Source organism: Coptis chinensis, chromosome 2 (genome assembly GCF_015680905.1).
Source record: "Coptis chinensis isolate HL-2020 chromosome 2, ASM1568090v1, whole genome shotgun sequence".
Classification (NCBI taxonomy): Eukaryota; Viridiplantae; Streptophyta; class Magnoliopsida; order Ranunculales; family Ranunculaceae; genus Coptis; species Coptis chinensis.
Window position 1 is genome coordinate 65,262,886 of NC_141457.1, and position 19,364 is coordinate 65,282,249.

Genomic DNA, 19,364 nt, shown 5'->3' on the forward strand with positions numbered 1-19,364 from the left:
CAAAACTAATTCTTATATCTTTTAAAAAAAAATAGATAGAGATGGTGGAAGAGATGATATTCTTAAAATATCTACATTTTTAATACTTAACTATGTTGTTAGGTTGGATTTACTTTATGTATGACTTATATACATATCATTAAATCAATTACAAAAGTGCATATATTATATTATGTTATAATTTATCCCCTATTGAAAACTAATTTAATAATTTTTTTATACAATTTAGATAATTATAGTATAATACATAAATATAATGTAAAATAACAAGAAAATATGGTTTTCTTTTAGGGTTTACACAAATATATAGTATAATACATAAATTATCACCTCTATTTTGGGTTTACACAAAATAATCATAATTCACTTTTCTTTTTATATTTGAACTCTTTTACTCAAATTACAAAATACCTCATATGATATGTGGTAAACTACTATTACTAAACATCATTTGTAGTGAAAATATTTAGTTCAAATAGGGATAATTGTGGTACCTTACATATATATATAAAAAAAAAAAAATAAAATATATCTTATCGAAAAAAAAAAAAAAGGGCCAAGTGAGGGCTTGGAAGGGCCAAATCTTGGGCGGGCCTATGCTCCGTAACCTAGACCCTAAAAGCCCCTAACAAGCATGAGGGCGGTTTTGACCCTCAAATATGTGAGGGCCAACTTTTGAGGGTTTTGACGCGCATTTTTGAGGGCCGGGTCGGGTCGGGTTGAGGGCCTGAGGGCCAAATTATCACCCCTACCTCTAACGTAGTAAATATATTTTGCTGGCGAGAAGAATCTTGCAACATGGAGGTTCTAGTCTGACCTGACTTTTGTAATGTCATATGGTTTTAAATAGCCAAGAGAATATGGCTCAACTTTGTAAATTTGGAAAAGAATAAAATACTAGGTATACCAAGGCCAAATATTTCTTCGGCCGATATATGGAGTATCGGACCCCAAAAACCACTATATATTGGATATATTTTTTTTTGTTGACCGGTCAAAATTTTATTTTGTATATTGATATATTAAAAATATCGTCAATTATATCAGAAATATCATTAATATATTAATAAAAAAAACAGTTAAAATCAACAAAATTATTGATCTATATAAGATATATTGTATATATCAGTTAATATTAAAAAAAAAATCTGATATATATTGGATACAAAATATGTCAATATATCCATCCGATGTATTACAATATATCCATATCGGCTATCTCAAAAATAGAGATATATCGGCAAAATTTTGGTCCTTGGGTTATACTAATACTAAGCTACCAAAAGATAAAGAGATGGGTTATATTGGCTTTTGGTACTAATTCTGATTACAATATTTGGAAAAAGATGAGTCTTAATATTCTCTTCAAGATTTATTTGTAACGAATGAATATGCCCCAGCGAATATCCTACTCTTTGGTAAAGGTCATCTAGAGTGGAAACTCCGCATTAACGTCAGTGACCTACTTCCGATCAACTATGGTGATTAGGGGTGTCTCTTTTTGCCAAATTTCCGATTTTTCCGAAATCCGACCCGAAATTGGTCTGGCTCTGGGTGTAGTTTTCATGGGCCGATTTTCCGATTTCCGAAAATTCCGAAAAAAAATTGGATCGGATTTGGATATAATTTTAAAATCCGATCCGATCCGAAAATTCCGAAATTTCCGATATTATTGCCAATTTATTCCAAAAATATATACTTCTCTCACTATCCACTTGATTAGATCTCGACTGTTCATTCATTTTCTAGTTTTTTACTTCCAAAAACAAAACAAAAACATAACCTAACCGCTACTTCCCCACTTGAATTGGACCACTCTACTGTCATTGCACCGTCTGCCATAACAACAATGATATGAAAAAAAATGTTATTGAGTCATACAATGACTTCCAGACCAATCTAAAAGCCAAATTCCGGCCAATAGATAGAATATTATGTAAAGCTACTTTGAGTCCAAGACCATAATCCATTATTTATGCAGACACTTCACGCTTCAATTTCCACACATGAAAAAAGATTGAAACATTACAAATACCCAGACCTCAACAGAATGCAATGCTTGCTATTGGTGGCTGCAGGTTCTTTTTCTTGTTTTTTCTTGGATCACTTGTTTGAATGAAAATGGGTTTTCTCAATAAACAAGTGCGTATTGTTGTTGGTACATTGGTGTTGTGGACATGGTTTTCTCTCCCTACAATGAACATTGGCGTATGATATTTCAAAAATAATTGAAAGTAAAGAGATCTTTCAAAATTTACTAAGTATTCCGAAATTTCTGAGTTATTCCGAAAGTTCCGAAATTGGAAATATATTTTGAATCCGAAAAAAAATTGGATCGGATTTGGCTAGCATATTATGTTCCGAATTTTTTTTGGAAAAATTCCGAAGAAGGTTAATCCGATCCGATCCGATCCGATCCGAAGTCACCCCTAATGGTGATACATGAACTTGTGTTGTAAGAGCAAGTCCAATGGGGAGTTGCTATATAGAGGTGCTATAGTACATCATTTCTTTGAAAAAGCATGACAAAATTTGTCCACACAAAACATAAATGTACTCATCTTTAGAATTGAAGGCCGAGTCCAATGGTTTGGAGCGCTAAAACACCAAACCCCATTTAGGGGGATAGTATTTATGGACCAATGAATTTTCTTCTACCTGCCAGAAATATTAATCCATGCTAGCCGCCATTACCAATGGTGGATGAGAGAAGAAAAAAAAACAACTGGTAGCCGCCACTCACAATGGCATGTAGAATTTCATTTTAAATCCTTTTATTATTTTGCTCTTTCTTCAACTGTCTTAGATAAATAAAACCAAATTCTAGAATACGCAGGTTGTACCTGAGCTATGAAATTTGGGCCCTCCATCAGGCAAGGGGTGAGGGTGTATTGCATGGCAGATTCTCTAATCAAGAGTGTATTGTACCAGCGCACCCATAAGAGGGTGTACTCTAGAACTACTAATAAATAAATATGTTCATAATGTAAAAGACTAGGGATAGAGAGGTAATTGGACAAACTAAATTCTTGAAAATGAATTTGGTCAATTGGACACATTTCCTAACCGCTATTGCGAGTGGCGTGTGAAAAATGGTTTAACCGCTATTGCGAGTGGCGTGTGAAAAATGGTTTTTTAAATTCTGGCCGCCATTGGATTTCTTATACCCGTCATTCCTATTAGTGTGCAGAACATACACTATTTTGTTAAAACTCACGGTATAAATAGGTAATAAAATATCGATAGCATTAGCATTAGCGGATTAGTGTTTTGACGAACCATTGGATCACAACTTGCGTCGTATTTAGTGGGATGACGCACCTTTGGACTAGCCTAAAGCCGAAACTTTTAAATTAGCTTAACAGTCAAACAGGTCAAACCCATTTCAAAGCCAATGCAACTAAAACATTTCTTGATTGAAACAAAGATTCATAGCTATATATACGTTTAAACCTATTAGTCCATTGCCTTATGACAGGCCCCTCAATTGATTGAAGGTTGGGGAGAGTTTCAAAGAACGAGTAAACTAAGTGGGTATCTAGTAGCAAAGCACACTCAAAAGAAGCAAAATGATCGGAGGGAAACAGGCTATCACACACTCCAAAGGTAGTATTTTGATAGATATAAATAAATAGCTTTTCAAAAGAAAACTTAAACCAACAGAAAACTTAATACCAACCACCCTAACCCCAAGAGAGTGCGAGACTTTGTCATTAATCTTCCTTCAGCCATCAAAATCACCTTTACACATAAGAAAGAGATCAAATGAGTGTTAAAGAAACAATTCAGGTCTTACAGACAACCAAACATGACGAGGCTATAACTTTTCAAAACCAAACCCAAAATGATTAGGCAAAAGTGAAGACACACCTAAATAGTAGGATTGATTGAAAATGAACCATGTTGCTGTTAATGCATGAGGGCGACCTGTTTAAATGAAATAATAATCAAGGTCCTGTTGCTATATTAATCCATTGAAAATGGGTTCCCACTTCCCGCACAAATTGAAAATACCGTCATTCATTATTGATTACTTTTAGAACAGTGGTATAACCTATAAAGAGAAGTGGTCATTTGTAAATCAATCCGACTTGCATGAGTTGCTTCACCCACGGCATAAAGAGAAATGCTATTGACAATATGGGCATTAACACGTCCTCAAATCTTCATATAAGACTAGCATATTACGAGTTAGGGTCTCGAGAGAAGCTATGTATTGATTGGAGTTTGTTGGTTGCGACTTGCGAGCGATTTTAAGTATAATCTTCCAGATCAAATTGAGATCGAGTATTATGCAAAAGTCCCTTTAAAGTTGGAAACTACACTTTTGTAGGCAACGCAATTTCCAAGCTTGCAACACTAGATAGGTAATTTAAACTCAGGGTGTTGGGACTTGGGAATAGTAAATAGTCCAAAGGCTACGCACTCCCGCAATTTCTTAAGCCAGCAATCCTTAACCAAGTGTCTAGACTCTGGCTTAAGAGCTCTTATGTGGAGAATTCATCCGCAACATTCATCCTCAGGCCTCACTTAACTATCCTCACCTCAGCTCCTATGACCTCGTGCAATATCTTAAACCTGCAGTTTTCTAGCATGTGTAGGAAAAAATTCACCCTCGCCTCGTGAAACATCAGGAACTCCATATCGTTTGCTTCGTATATAAAGACTTCTTTAACGAAATTGAGGCTAGAAACACTTGCGTAATTGTTGTGATATCAGTATTTATAATTCGACTTGCTTAACTGACCTACCAATTGATAATCATTGATATTTACATCAAGACACGCACCACGGCAATACAAACCAACGTTACCCGTTTGTCAATACAAAACACCATTGCCCAAATAGTAAATCGCAATAGTAGGTCGCCCAAATAGTAAATCGCAAAATAGCAATAGTAGTTCGTTAAGAACGTCCGAGCGTAGCCCAAATATTCAGTGTAGGAGAGTAAGACAATACTTTTTCGTTAATTGATGGTAGTGGTTCCATAATGAAAGAATTGATCTTTCGCAATCATTATAAGATGCGCTAATATAAAAAATGTCAAACTCTTATCTTCTATACTAGATGTTAATCTCAAACTCACTTTCAATGTCAACTTTACACATAAGGAAGTGAGACACATACATTCATAATGAAATATTGAAATAGAAAGATGATTGTAGGTCCTCAAAACCACTAAGCAATTACAAGCTAATAACTTTCTAACGACAACTAGATGGAGTAACCAAAACAAAATGTTTTACTACCACTAATACCCCAAAACAATCCACTTTATTCCATCCTAAATCCTTCACTAATCCCCTATTTTCTATACACATAATACCAAAATTATCCCCCCAAAACCATACACTTACACAAGATGTATAAGCTACTTTCTCCCCCACTGTCACATGATAAAACACCCATTTGCATTTTCATCACTAAAAATCTCAAAGGAATCCGACTGTGGTGGATAAGATTGGTGATGCATCTCAAATGAGTCCACTGGTTGTCCATAAGATTGAGGATCCATGTACGTGTACGGGGAAGACACTGCTGCAGGCGCATAATACGATGCACTGTTGCTAGGATACGCCGTATTGTAGCTTACGGCATATACAGGAGGTGGACCGTACGTTGGATATTGATATCCATGCTGACGTGGAGGGCTGAGATTAAACGACAGTATAGCTGGACCATTTGGAGTAAATGATACATTACTCTCCACTGTATCATTCGAACCTTCTCCACCTTCTGGAACATTACTCTTTTGCCCTTTCTTTCCTCTCTTCTTACCTCCCTTGCCACTCCCATTGCTTTCACTCTCTTTATTTTCTGGTACTGAAGTTTGACCTTGACCAACGTTAGTGGATCCATACTCTGTTAACTTTCCGTCAGGCTTTGACTCTTCAGTTTGACTATTTCCGTTATCTTTAACGGAGATTTCGCTTGGAGTGGAAGTCTCTTTTTTCTTCTTGGGGGTGGTGGGGTTGTTGGTGTTGTTATTTACTTCAACATGCTCAGTTTCTTTCTTTTGATGATCTTCAACTCTGCTTTCTTCATTACTTTTTGAGTCATTTGTGGTCTCTTTGTTCTTGCCTTTTTTATCTTTCTTTGTTTCAGCTTTTTCTGGCCAGAGTTCAGCATGTTTTCCTGTTTTCACCAATTTCTTAACCAACGCATCTCCATCAACGTTACCAGTTACTGTGACTTTGTGTTGTTGTGAATCAATTGCTACGTTATAAACACCTGAAAAACCAACAAAACATATAGAAAGTTAGTGAGAAAAAAGGAATACCCGAGTGAGGAAATGAGATTAGTCGAAAAGGTAAGATTTTTAAGGGAGAAATTAAGTGTTTTGGTTTATACCCTCAACGGAAGTAAGAACTTTCTTGACTTTTCTCTTGCAACCTTCACAGTGGATGGAAACTTTCAATACCCATGTCTAGAAAATGAAGGAAATAAAACATGTTAGCAACACTTAAAACGAAAGCATTGATGGAAAAGGAGAAACAGTAAGTCACCTGGTATTTCAAAGGTTCTGAACCTTCTTCAGTAGGTTTTGATGGAGTTGGTGTTGATGCCATTAAAGAAAGACAGAGAAAAGTGTATAAGCTAATAAGCCTTAAGAAAGTGAAGTGTTGAAGAGGGAGGAATGAAGTGAGCTGGAGGCTTTAAAAAGAGAGAGTAGCTAAAAAAGTAGTACAGATTGCAACTAGCTGGATCCTCAATTTAAACTTCAAGATTTTGATATTCCTGCCTTTAGAAAGTGCCACGTAGCACAAACATGGCCCTTAAACCAACTGAGTGATTGACCTAACATTTTCTAGAATTCTCGAGGTAGTTAGTCAATGGGTTGGATAACCTGATAACCGACCCAAATCAAAGTGATAAAAAATAGTTTGGGTTTTGATAATTTGGTTTGTCCTTCACCTATCCGAAACCGAACCGATAAGATATTAGTTTGGTTTCCCATTTGTCTTCTATCGAACCGATATAAATCCAAACCGATAAGATGTCATTTTAGTAATATTTATGATTAATTTTGTATATATTTATCAATTATGTGGTTGAAATTAATTGATTTTATAGTTTTCAGTTCGGATCAGTTCAGTTTCTATTTGCAATATATCTTATCAGTTCGATTCGGTTTAGTTTTGAATGAAATATATTAGTTCGGTTCGGTTTTGGGTTCCCAATTCTTTTATCAGTTTGGGTTTAGATTTTTCAGAATCCAACCCAAACCGATCCATTGACCGCTCTAGTTTGGAATGTGAAGTCCAGGATGTGAGAACTTTGTCTCTTTAAGAGTGGTTTTTGGGCCGTTAGGTTCAAAATGCCAAAATTTTGCTTTTGGGAATTCAGACTGTGTTCTTGCTTGGAAAGGTTTAAATGTTTTAATCATCTTTCCATTTGATATTTGTGATATTTGTATGCTTCTTATTTATTGTTCATTAAAAGCTTAAGATTACATAGTTTATATGAGACATTGATGGTTTTTTTGTTGAAAGAGAAGATTTCTTCCTTATCCACGACATAGATTTTCATTTTGTAACAATGGAGATCGAAAAATTGTCAAGAAAGAGATATGTCCACATAAAGGTTAAATTGGGAGTTTTTTATTTTTGTTAATGAAACTAGTAAATGGGCACATGCATTGCACATGATAAAACGAAAGTAGGAATTTTTTTAAATTTGGGAACAGGGATGTCAGTAACGATGCTATTCATGCTAATATACAAATAATGCCAGTGAAATTGTTAATGGCGGCCAATGAAAAAAAATGGGAGAAGGCAAGTGGTAACGTTCCTCAAAGAATGGAAGACACATTCTAAGAACATGCATCATGACCTAAACGAAAAACTGGTTTCCTATTATTCTGTCATAAGATAACTGGTATAAGATTACTTATTCCTATTATTGTTTTTACAAAATAATTAAACTTTTTGGAAAAAAAATTAAGTAATTTTGTCTTCAAATTACACTCTTCTAACAAATGAAAATCCATCTAGAGTTTACGAAGTAACAAAAATTTATACCTAAACCTAGAGTGAACTCCGAGTTAGTAAATTTAGCTTATGACATGAAGAAATTTGATTTGGACCATAATGTCATAATATTTAAAATAAAACAAAACAACAATAACATCTTTGATACAAAGTGGGGTATACATGCCAATATCAACTGCACATTGAAGGAAACATATATATATATATATAGGCTAATTTTTGGTACAAAGTTGACAGCTTATCTTGACATCTACAACTTACACAATGAACTAAGAGCTAATTTTTGGGGAATATGTTCTCCATACAATAGAGATCATCTCTACAAATTATCAAGACATTTGAACGTCAAAAGTTGTGTTTAAGTTCAATATTTATCTAACGGTCTACAATTTTAACACTCTTTTTAATAAAGCTAGACATATTCAATTGAGTCGAGTTTTGGTAGAGATTCTATCCAAGATAGGAAGATCTTCTCTATCAAAAGTCTGATCCAAATTCTTTTAGGTTTTAGATGTCAAGATTAACGTAGCCAACCCCCTATATATATGCATCATGAGCACACAAACTTACACAAAAATAAAAGCACAAGTGTTGGTAGTGTTGTGAGAAGTTAATGGAGGTCTGATCCATCAAGTTTATTAAGATGCATCATGAAGCTCTTTAGAGGGGGCTCTAATATCGTGTCCAATGTGAAGGAAGTTTCTATAAAGGATCATAAGCTAAGTTTTCTGCTTCAAATTCCAACGATAACAATCTAGTAAGGAATTCATCCACCATACCCCATTTCAACTTGAGTTTAACCTCAATGACACATTATCTTTCAGATTAGAAGTTGAGGCCATTCGCTATGAATATGGTTCAAATTCCTTTGCCTAATATGTAGAACTATCAATCATCTCTATGAAAAAGGATACCAAGAACATGGAGTAGTAGATACTTGGGACAGAGAAACAAACAAAAATAGAACAAAAAACAAAGAAAAAGAATAGAAAAGATAGCTTCATACCTCTTCCACCTTGATATAGAAAACCTTATTACTTCATATGGAAATACAAAACCCTTAATTCAATTTGTTGCAAATGCCCTTGTTAGCAGTATCATCATTCTTAAATATATGATCTGAAGAATTAGACATAAAATCCATGGTAACATATACATCATATGCAACTATATTTGAAATAAGGTATAAGACTTGGAGATAAAAAAAAATACCACTATTACCTATTGTAGAAGTTGGTTTAAGATAACTACACATAAGATATGATGAAGCACTTTGACTCATTCATACAACACAACAATACAACCATTTTCCTCTTTGTTTATCTAGGCTTGAGATTGTCGAAGCAAGATTGGGAATCACATGTAATTGACTCTCTTTCGATATCAATATAAACAATAGATTGAAAGTGGAAACGAAAATGTCAATAAAGGGATAATGATCCTTGTTTCTTAACATTCATTTTTTTGTGGAAACGATAAGTTTTAAAATACATAATACATTTCTGACACACATCCTTCAAATTAATTTTAAACCAATGGCCATTTTAGAGAACTTAAGTTAGTCAGGAGATTTTTCTTCCCCCCATTTCCCATTTATTAGTTTGTCTAATGTAGTAAAATATAATGAAAATGCCATCTAGCAAATAAGGTATATTCTAAGATGGATATAAAACAGGTGAAGGTAATGCATATAATCAATCCCATTAAAAATAACTATACATTATATGTCAACCAACCAACAAAGTTACATTGAGCCAACTTTTATAAGCATTGAAAAAGTAATAGTCTAATTTGAGGCATTATTTTGAAGAAATAGTGTTTTTCCTGGCAACGTAGGTTTTGCTCTGCTTACTAGTTCTTGCCTCTCGTATCGATTAGATTCATCTTCCATCTGTATCTGAACAAATATACTGAATTTGGGGCTAAGGTAATAAGGTTTATGTACAAAGTTTAAAGATCTTGTTTAATAACAATAGGCTCATAGCGTTGTACTAACAAAATTTTATTTTTAATTTTCTTAGGCTTTATTGCCTTTTAGCTTGATTTCAAATCATAGTTCTAAGTCAACACTATATTTCACTAATTGCAAATCAGGATGATTCAACAGTCCACACTATATAGAAGATTCTGATCATGAAATCATGAAAGCTGAAAATAATAAAAGTTGGTTAGAAATTCTACTTACTTGTTGTCGGTGGTTACCATAAACTGGATAATAAATCCCATATGCTGAGCTAGACATGTTGGGATCTGGAAGTGTTGTTGCAGCTAAACCTAATATGCTCCATTCAATTCAATTGATTCCCATAATCCACCATCAACTGTCAAGCGAACATACGTGAATCCTAGTAAGAACTTATAACAAATTAAAGTGAAGATCAAATACATCAATAAAAAATAGCTTAAAACCTATGTTACATGGACGCACCATATTTCAAAAAAATCCGTGTCGGATATTTATCCACGTGTCCGTGTCAGACACATGGACACATATCGTATGTAATATACCTCAATTTTTTATATCTCACCATGTCAGACACTTCGTATCCGTGTCAAATACGGACACACTTTTCCGTGTCAATGTAACTTAGCTTAAAACTCTTTCAAACGGATACCCAAAGACTATGTGACAAAAAATTCAGGTTAACCTTATAAAAAGCATCCCATCAACATTTCACTTCTAGGTACTCATTTCTTACTTTCATTTTTCTTTCTTTCTTGTGTCCGCATGTGTGAACACTAATTTTACCTGCTTGTTTGGTGGATTTCTGCACCAAGAAAGACGAACAATTTCATCCAATAACTGCCATATTAACCTCATGCAATGCCACTTCAGCATTACTTCTGCAAGAGGAATAAAGACATGACAGAAAACTCGTTAGATGAAGAATGCAACCATAGGCAACTGACTTGCATTTTATTATATTTTGTGATATGAAAACCTGTTGGCAAATTCAACAAAACCGAATCCTTTTCGATCCGGAATTAACTTAGCTTAAAACTCTTTCAAACGGATACCCAAAGACTATGCGACAAAAAATTCAGGTCAGCCTTATAAAAAGCATCCCATCAACATTTCACTTTTAGGTACTCATTTTTTACTTTCATTTTTCTTTCTTTCTTGTGTCCGCATGTGTGAACACTAATTTTACTTGCTTGTTTGGTGGATTTCTGCACCAAGAAAGACGAACAATTTCATCCAATAACTGCCATATTAAGCTCCTGCAATGCCACTTCAGCATTACTTCTACAAGAGGAATAAAGACATGACAGAAAACTCGTTATATGAAGAATGCAACCATAGGCAACTGACTTGCATTTTATTATATTTTGTGATATGATTTCCCCGTGCCAACACCTGTTGGCAAATTCAACAAAACCGAATCCTTTTCGATCTGGAATTAACTTAGCTTAAAACTCTTTCAAACGGATACCCAAAGACTATGCGACAAAAAATTCATGTCAGCCTTATAAAAAGCATCCCATCAACATTTCACTTTTAGGTATTCATTTTTTACTTTCATTTTTCTTTCTTTCTTTTGTCCGCATGTGTGAACACTAATTTTACCTGCTTGTTTGGTGGATTTCTGCACCAAGAAAGACGAACAATTTCATCCAATAACTGCCATATTAAGCTCCTGCAATGCCACTTCAGCATTACTTCTACAAGAGGAATAAAGACATGACAGAAAACTCATTAGATGAAGAATGCAACCATAGGCAACTGACTTGCATTTTATTATATTTTGTGATATGATTTCCCCGTGCCAACACCTATTGGCAAATTCAAAAAACTAAATCCTTTTCGATCCGGAATTCTCAGAGACAACCTCCCCATGTTGAGAAAATTTCTTCTTGAGATCTTACACCTGGATCTAATCCATTAACATAAATCTATAATAAAAACAAAATTTTAGTCACCAAATTACATAAGTAATCAATGGGCAAAACATACGGGTATGAGTGTATGACTCACTGTTGCGCCGATAGAGTTGCCATACATTGCACTGGATTGTTTAGGCAAAGCCTCCAGGTGATGCATATTCATCTACGATTATTGCAAAAGCTAATTTAAGAAACTTAAAAAGAATTGTTTAATAAAATGACAAAGTAAAAAAAAATGTTCATTTGTTTCCATTTACAAATGCGTACTACTATTATGTAATTAATGCATTCTAATGGTTACCTACGTCATCAACCATCAAAGCATCACATGATTAATCAATAATAAGTAGATTGGAAGTAAGGAATGAAAGATTATTAGAACTTGTAATGCATCTCAGTACAATGTTCCATGGTGTTTGAAGACTATATACATGGTTCATTATTAAGAGCAGAGCTTCCAACCTGTCTCTAGATATATTTTTCACAAAGCTTTACATTTTTCAACCTCTTATCCAATTCCTTCCTCCCCAAGTAACATATTTGCTTGTCACTATTAGTGGTAGATCCTATAAAGGGGTCATCTAATTTATTTGGAATAAGCACAAAAGGCAAGGATCCTCTAAAGTGAGACTAAAATAGAAGTAAACCAAAGTTCAACAGATGCAGATGCAATGAAGATTAAAAATGAGATTTTTTAAAGATGATAGAGTTGTCTATCTATCATTAATTGTTAATCAAAATTGCGTAGTCAGAGAAATATCAAAAAGTAGTCAGTAGTCAGAGAAGTATCAAATGAAATTTGTTTATCATCAATTGATTCAATTATCGCAGCTAGTAGGTGTAGTACACCCCTTATATAATTAAAAAGGTGACAACAACCAAGAAAAACATAAAATAAGACAAATAAGTGTGGATAGTTTTAGGTTAGATCAATACCTTTCACATGTTCATTGACAATATGGATTGATAAATTTGCCTTTAATTTGTTGATCATAAAGGCATTCTTTGTTGGTGTCTGCTTTCGCATTAGTAACATTGATTTGAGCATTGTGCTGTTCTTTTGCATCCTTTGAACCATGACGAACTAAAGTAGAACAAAGATAAAATGAAAGGAAATTATGTTTTATCTCAATTATGAACGTCATACTAAGAAATTCACACATACATACATACATACATACATATATATATATATATATATATATATATATATATATATATATATATATATATATATATATATATATATATATATATATATATATATATATATATATATATTCCCCCATATATTGAAGGTGAGAAGGTCACATACAAAAACAAGTGAAGGTTGCATACAATCAATCTCATACAAAAGAAATATAGATGGGCTATATGTCATACCAACAATGATTCCATTTAACCAAATTCAAAGCGAATAAATTTTTCAAGACTCAACTAAAGCGTCTGAAAAGGAAAGAATGTAGTAATTTTTTTTTTAAAAGAACATAGTAAATTAGTAATGCCTTTTCATTCATTTTTTTCCCCTTCAAAGTCTTAAATTGGAATAAAAAGTTAACTGGAAAATTAATTAAAATGTGAAAAAAAAAAATTAAAAAGAAAAAGAAAAAAGAAGAAGAGTGAAAAAGAAGACAACGATTCTGAACGAAAATAAAGTTTTACAAAAACAAACAATATTTAGATTCCATAAATATTCTCAAGCATACCTAGCGGTGTTTATGTAATGAAGCACTCCTTCTACCAGCAGCAACCTGTGTTTGACAAAGTGAGACTAACCAATCCAAATAAAACATAAATGTGATGATGAAATTTATCTTGCATTTTCAATTAAAAGTGAACTGGACAGAAAGAAAAGGTAAGTAAACCTATTTCTAAGAAGAGAAGTTTTTCTACAGTTGCCTACAAATTAAACAAACCAAAGAATAAACCCCACGGAGAATTTATTCGCCATGGAATTTAGATCAAAACTTGGAGGGAGAGAGAAGAAGAGAGCATGGCTTTTATTCATGAAATTGGTACAATTAGTTATTAGGGAAACTATCCAATCGGTGTGTTTTTCTATTAGAATGGGTTTTAATTGGAATATCGACAAAACGGTGTGTCTGTTCCGTGAAAGTTTTTTTTTTATTAGTCTAAAAATATATTAAATTTACCAATTCTACTAAGCATCTCCCCATCAAACATCTCAAAATCAACAAATTGAAATCCCAAAAATATCAAAAGGGGATAGAAGAAAGTACCTTAAAATTTTAAACGAAAAGAACTGAAACAATCCCCGAAGCAATTGTTAAAACTACATCAAAAGGCAAGAAGACATAACTGTAGGAAAATTATGAAAAAGATTATTAGAAAACGAAGAAGAAAGAAAGTCCTATCTTTGATTCTAAATATGGAAAACAGTGTTTGATTTATGTTCGTCGGGAGTTTTTGTGGACAGGAACTTTTGGGTAACAGGAGCTTAATTGGAGAATATCAACGAAACGGTTTGTTTGTTTTGTGAAGATTACTATTTTTTTTTAAATCTAAGAATAGACAATTAATGTCAAGAATGGAGAAGACAATTTTTTTTTTCTCTCAATTGGAAACCACGAAACGGTGTCTCTTCGATGAAGACATTGAATTTAATAGTCTTAGGAATATTTTAAATTACCGATTTACCCTTGTAGTCAAGAACAAAAAAAAAAGTGGATGTCCAACTTTTCGGTACCCATTCGATTAAAAACTTTAGCATAAAACCGGAAATCCGAAACTAATTGGAAAATCCAATATCCGCTTTATATATATAACTTTATATATAAGATAGCAGAACATTAGCTTTTGACTTGGTTTTAGCAAGACAACAAGATAATTAATAGGAAATTGTCTCCTTTAACTAAATTTAGGAGAACAAACTTGAAAGCCTTTCAAGAGATGCTGTTCGAGAATTCAATGGGTTCTTACATAGAAAAATTTATTATTGACTCTGTTTTTATTGTGAAACCTCATAGGTAATGCAATTTATGTCAAAATGAATCAAGACATAGGTACATGAGTACATTACTCCATCTCCTTTCAAAATAGATTTAGCGTTGCATGCATAATGTCCACTAATCTGCAATACAACAAATACTATATCGAAAATAATTGACGTCCAAAAAAGTTGCCATGCCAAACTGAAGTAGGCAAGTGCATTTTTTTGTTAATGCTAAATGAGCATTGGAAAAAAAAATAAAGAAAGGGAGCCATCGGGTGAATGACTCTCGACACCATTTGGTCTGCCATAACGATGTTTTTCGTTGAAAAACATTCGAAAAAATATTATAATGAAACAGCTTGTAAAATTAAATACATAATTAGGTACTAAAGAAATCACCCCAGATGTTGAGTTGAGGGATGTTGAGACTTGAGACATGGACACATGGTGTATAACAACAGTGTAATTTTGGTGGATACTCATGAATATGATAACCTTTTGGATTTTGCTTTGGGTTTTGATGGATGGATGGATATGCTCAAATAAAGGATGATTAAGGCTGAAGAACTTAACAAGCATCTAAAGACTGTCAATAATAATGACAGGTACAGTAAATTATACCAAGAAATGATTACCAATCTCATTTGTGGGTTTTCATAGTTTACGAATATTTTCAACTTTTTCAGCATATTTCACTATAAACCTGTTAACAACAACAAATAACAAGATCAACCACAAAAGTGTGAACTTTAATCAAGACAAATGTTCTAACAATAGTTACAATTGAAAATAGAGCGGGTTAGAGTCGTATTGTCACTCAAAACTCTTTACCATATTAGGATCCATCTGAATTCAGGCTGGATTTCGAATATCCATATCCATTAAAAAACACAAAAAAATACACTATTTTAATGATTTTCATATATAAATGTATGATATAAATTAATTTTTAGGCATCAAAATATGAATCTTGTTAAAATGGTTCGGGTTCGGGTCGAATTCTAATCACAAACATAGAAACCATATTCGGTAAAATGGATTCGAATATGGTCGGATTTAGATTGAAATCCATACCATTTCCAGCCCTAAACAATACCCTAGTACAACTTAATAACACTATCCACTAACAAAACATAAACAAGTAAAGAGATGAAGTAAAGAACACACACATAATACAATGATTTAAGGTAGTTCGACAATATGCCTACATCCACACGGTGAGATCAATGGTTCCACTAGATGAATAGGAAGATTACAAGAGAATTTGTTTTGATTATACACAACAATCAACTCTCAATCACTCACAAAGAATGAATCACTCAAATCTCTCTTTTCTTCTCACTCATTAGCTTAGTTTTGGGTCAAAACCTTAACTTCTTTTATATAGTAATCCGAAATTTTGGTGTAAGACAAAATTCTAAATCATCTCGGTAAAACAAAAAATTTACTTGCGCAAGGGCATGGGGGTGTGCGCCCCTTGTGAAAGATAAACTTCCAGTACTGATGTTCGCCCTTCTTGGAGAAACTCTGCTAATCAAGACTAGGGGCGCGCGCCCCTATATCTTTACTCAGTTAGTACCCGTTTTCCAACATTCTCTTCCTCGATGAGGTTTTAACACATAAAACCGAGCCGAACACAAGCATATTATTCACCAAGAATCACTAGTCTTCAAACCACATATCGAACTCGCAGTCAACTACCCCAAAGGACCTTGCCCACAAAGAGCGATAATGCCCACAAAGGGCCATGCTCACAAAGAGTTATGTTCCCAGAGAGTCATGCTCACAAAGAGCAATAATGGCTGCAAAGGGACATGCTCACAAAGAGTTATGTTCACAGAGAGTCATGCTCACAAAGAGCAATAATGGCCACAAAGGGACATGCCTACGAAAGACATCAATCACCAATGCAAGAAGTAGAATACCTCTAACCAATGTTGGAACTCAACTCCATAGAGAACCTTCTATAACCTAAAGCTAGGGCTGGTCATCGAGCTACCCAAGTCGAGTATTGACATGCTCAAGCTCGACTCGCACCTTTAGCGAGCCTGCTCGAGCTCGACTCGAACTTGATTTCGAGTTTAATATTGGGCTCAAACTCGACTCGCTCAATTGTTTGAAGAACTCGAGCTCGACTCGACTCGTCTTGTTTTACACTACGAGCTCGAGTTCGAACTCGAGTTAATACTTGTTTGAACTCGAATTTCAGCTTAAACCCGAAAAAAAAAATGTCAACAAGATTGCAACATCAAATTTAAGTGTATTTTGCCTACTCTGGAACAAAAAAATAAATAACCCTGCATATACCATTGCATTGCTAGTAGATTTCTTCCAATTACAGTATTACATTCCAAAATCCAAAAGAATTTTAATACAAAAAAGAAAAAAGACAACAACAATCTTGCTTTGAATGCGGAATGTGCACATTGATCTTTTAGTGTTTGCATCTGCAAGTACTTTGTTCAGCTCTAACTCCAACTCTCTGAAGAGCATTTGCGAAGTTCTTACTGCTATATGGGTTGTTTTATAAAAAACTGGTAATTTTCAAATAAAGATAAACTGAAAACCAAAATTATATACCTCAACAATCAACTAATATGTTAAAAAAAACTTTTTCATGAAGGATGAATCCCATTGTCAATACCAACAGAATAACAAGCTCTCAATATGAACTCAATCACAATTTAGGACGACCAATCGGTCACAACTTCAAATCAAATCAAATACCATGCTTTTACCTAAATTTCTACAAATACCACACACCCAAATCAAAATCCATATAGTTGTTTTACCTAAACAAAACATAAAATGTAACTACAAACCTGTGTATTAAAAAAAGTGTCAATATATTCCCTTGAGCATAGCATATAAGATGAGAGTGTGAGAGTTAGGGTTTAAAATTTTGGGTTGTTAGATGCGGCTGCTGATTGTTAGGGTTGATGGATAATGACTTTAAGTATGTTAGGTAGTTGGGGTGTTGGGCTTGGGCAACTAGGTAGTGGGTATGGGTCATAGCTTTTGTGGACTTGTAGGACGTAAAATATTAAACTGGATATGAGCTTATAAAACGAGTAGCTCACGAGCTACTCTAGCTCGAGCTTGACTCGAGTAACTCACGAGTAGCTCGCGAGCTACTCGAGCTCGAACTCGAATTACTCGCTATCTAGAACGAGCTTAAGATTAAGCTCAAGCTTGGCTCATATTTTTATGCAGACGAGTTTGAGTTGAGCCTTCGGCGAGCCGAGCCCGAGTTACTCGCGAGTAGCTCGACTCGATGACTAGCCCTAGCTACCTAAAGCCCTCTTGCCCTTAGGCAAAAAAACAAATTCCCAGGTACAAAACTTGTCATGACCATTCCACTATTTCCTGCATATTCACTGACCAATCTTTGCAATGACCTTCTCTAACAACTTCTTTAAAGTCATTTGACTCATCACCCTCAATATTCAGTGCGTATGTAACCGAGTCCGGTCGACCGTAATGCTTCACTGGCTTATCATGCCCATATTTCGTAACTTGTTTCACACTTATCTTTGGTTTTGATCTAGCCAAAGCTTGCCGCTCATATTGTTGTAGCTCTACTTCTTGTTGAATAGTTCTTTCAATAAAAACCTCGCTCTCTATACCATCCTCTGATGCTTCCATTTCAACCACTTGAGATTCTATAGAATCACCACTATCTCCAGCCTTCTCCGGCCTGCTAAAATGTAGCACTGAAGTCTCATAAAAAATAACCTCACTGCTGACCAGGACCTTGTGGTTCTCAAGACACCACAATCCATTCCCTTTCCTCCCTTTGCATAGCCAAATAAGATACTTTTCTTAGCTTTAGAATCAAGCTTACTATCATTCATGTGGTAGTAAGTAGTAAACACTAGAACCAAGCACGTGCAAAGTATCATAATCAAGTGGTTTCCCTATCCACACCTCATAAGGTGTTTTGCAATCTATCACCGGAACTGGTGATCTATTGTACAAGTAACACATCATGGCCACTGCATCTACCCAGAACTCTTTGCCAAGATTGGCATGGGAAAGCAAACACCTAGCTTTCTCAAGTAATATACGATTCATTCTTTCTGCTAATCAATTCTGCTGCGGTGTGCCTTTCACTGTCCAGTGTCTAGCAATACCTTGTTGCGCACAGAACTCCTTGAAAGGACTATAGGTATACTCAGTACCATTATAAGACCTTAATGTCTTCACCTTTCTTTTTGTGTGATTCTCAACTATTGTTTTCCACTTTTTAAATGTCTCGAAAATTTTATCCTTAGACTTCAAGATATATACCTACACATAACATGTATAATCATCGATGAAAGAGACATAATACCGGTTATCTCCCTTATAAGCCAGTTTAGAGGGTCCCCACACATCTAAATGCACATAATCCAGAATGCCTCTTGTTTTGTGCTTGCTTGTATCGAACTTGACTCTGCACTACTTGTCGTAGATACAATGCTCACAGAACTCCATACTTGGTTTCTTCAAGTCTTTCAGTAGCCCTCACTTACACAACTCAGACAATCCCTTTT

General features: G+C 34.4%; 1 protein-coding gene and 1 long non-coding RNA gene across 6 annotated transcripts; both read right to left on the minus strand.

Annotated features, from left to right (window-relative positions):
- Positions 1 to 5,128: 5,128 nt before the first annotated feature.
- On the minus strand, positions 5,129 to 6,690 carry LOC147517199 (heavy metal-associated isoprenylated plant protein 35-like). Its single transcript, XM_086589545.1, has 3 exons — positions 6,507 to 6,690; positions 6,352 to 6,427; positions 5,129 to 6,231 (listed from the first exon to the last, which is right to left on the minus strand). The coding sequence occupies exons 1-3, from the start codon at positions 6,567 to 6,569 to the stop codon at positions 5,390 to 5,392; spliced, it is 981 nt and encodes a 326-aa protein (XP_086445671.1). The 5' UTR covers positions 6,570 to 6,690; the 3' UTR covers positions 5,129 to 5,389.
- A 1,857-nt stretch (positions 6,691 to 8,547) lies between these two features.
- LOC147517200 (uncharacterized) lies at positions 8,548 to 14,473 on the minus strand. 5 transcript variants are annotated; one of them, XR_015211378.1, is made up of 10 exons: positions 14,117 to 14,473; positions 13,583 to 13,627; positions 12,813 to 12,960; positions 11,968 to 12,039; positions 11,560 to 11,654; positions 11,144 to 11,238; positions 10,741 to 10,835; positions 10,177 to 10,312; positions 8,998 to 9,110; positions 8,548 to 8,889 (listed from the first exon to the last, which is right to left on the minus strand). It is a non-coding gene; the product is annotated as an uncharacterized LOC147517200 (long non-coding RNA). The 5 variants fall into 5 exon arrangements; XR_015211376.1 differs by having other exon boundaries at positions 11,560 to 11,885; XR_015211377.1 differs by having other exon boundaries at positions 11,947 to 12,039.
- Positions 14,474 to 19,364: the final 4,891 nt, after the last annotated feature.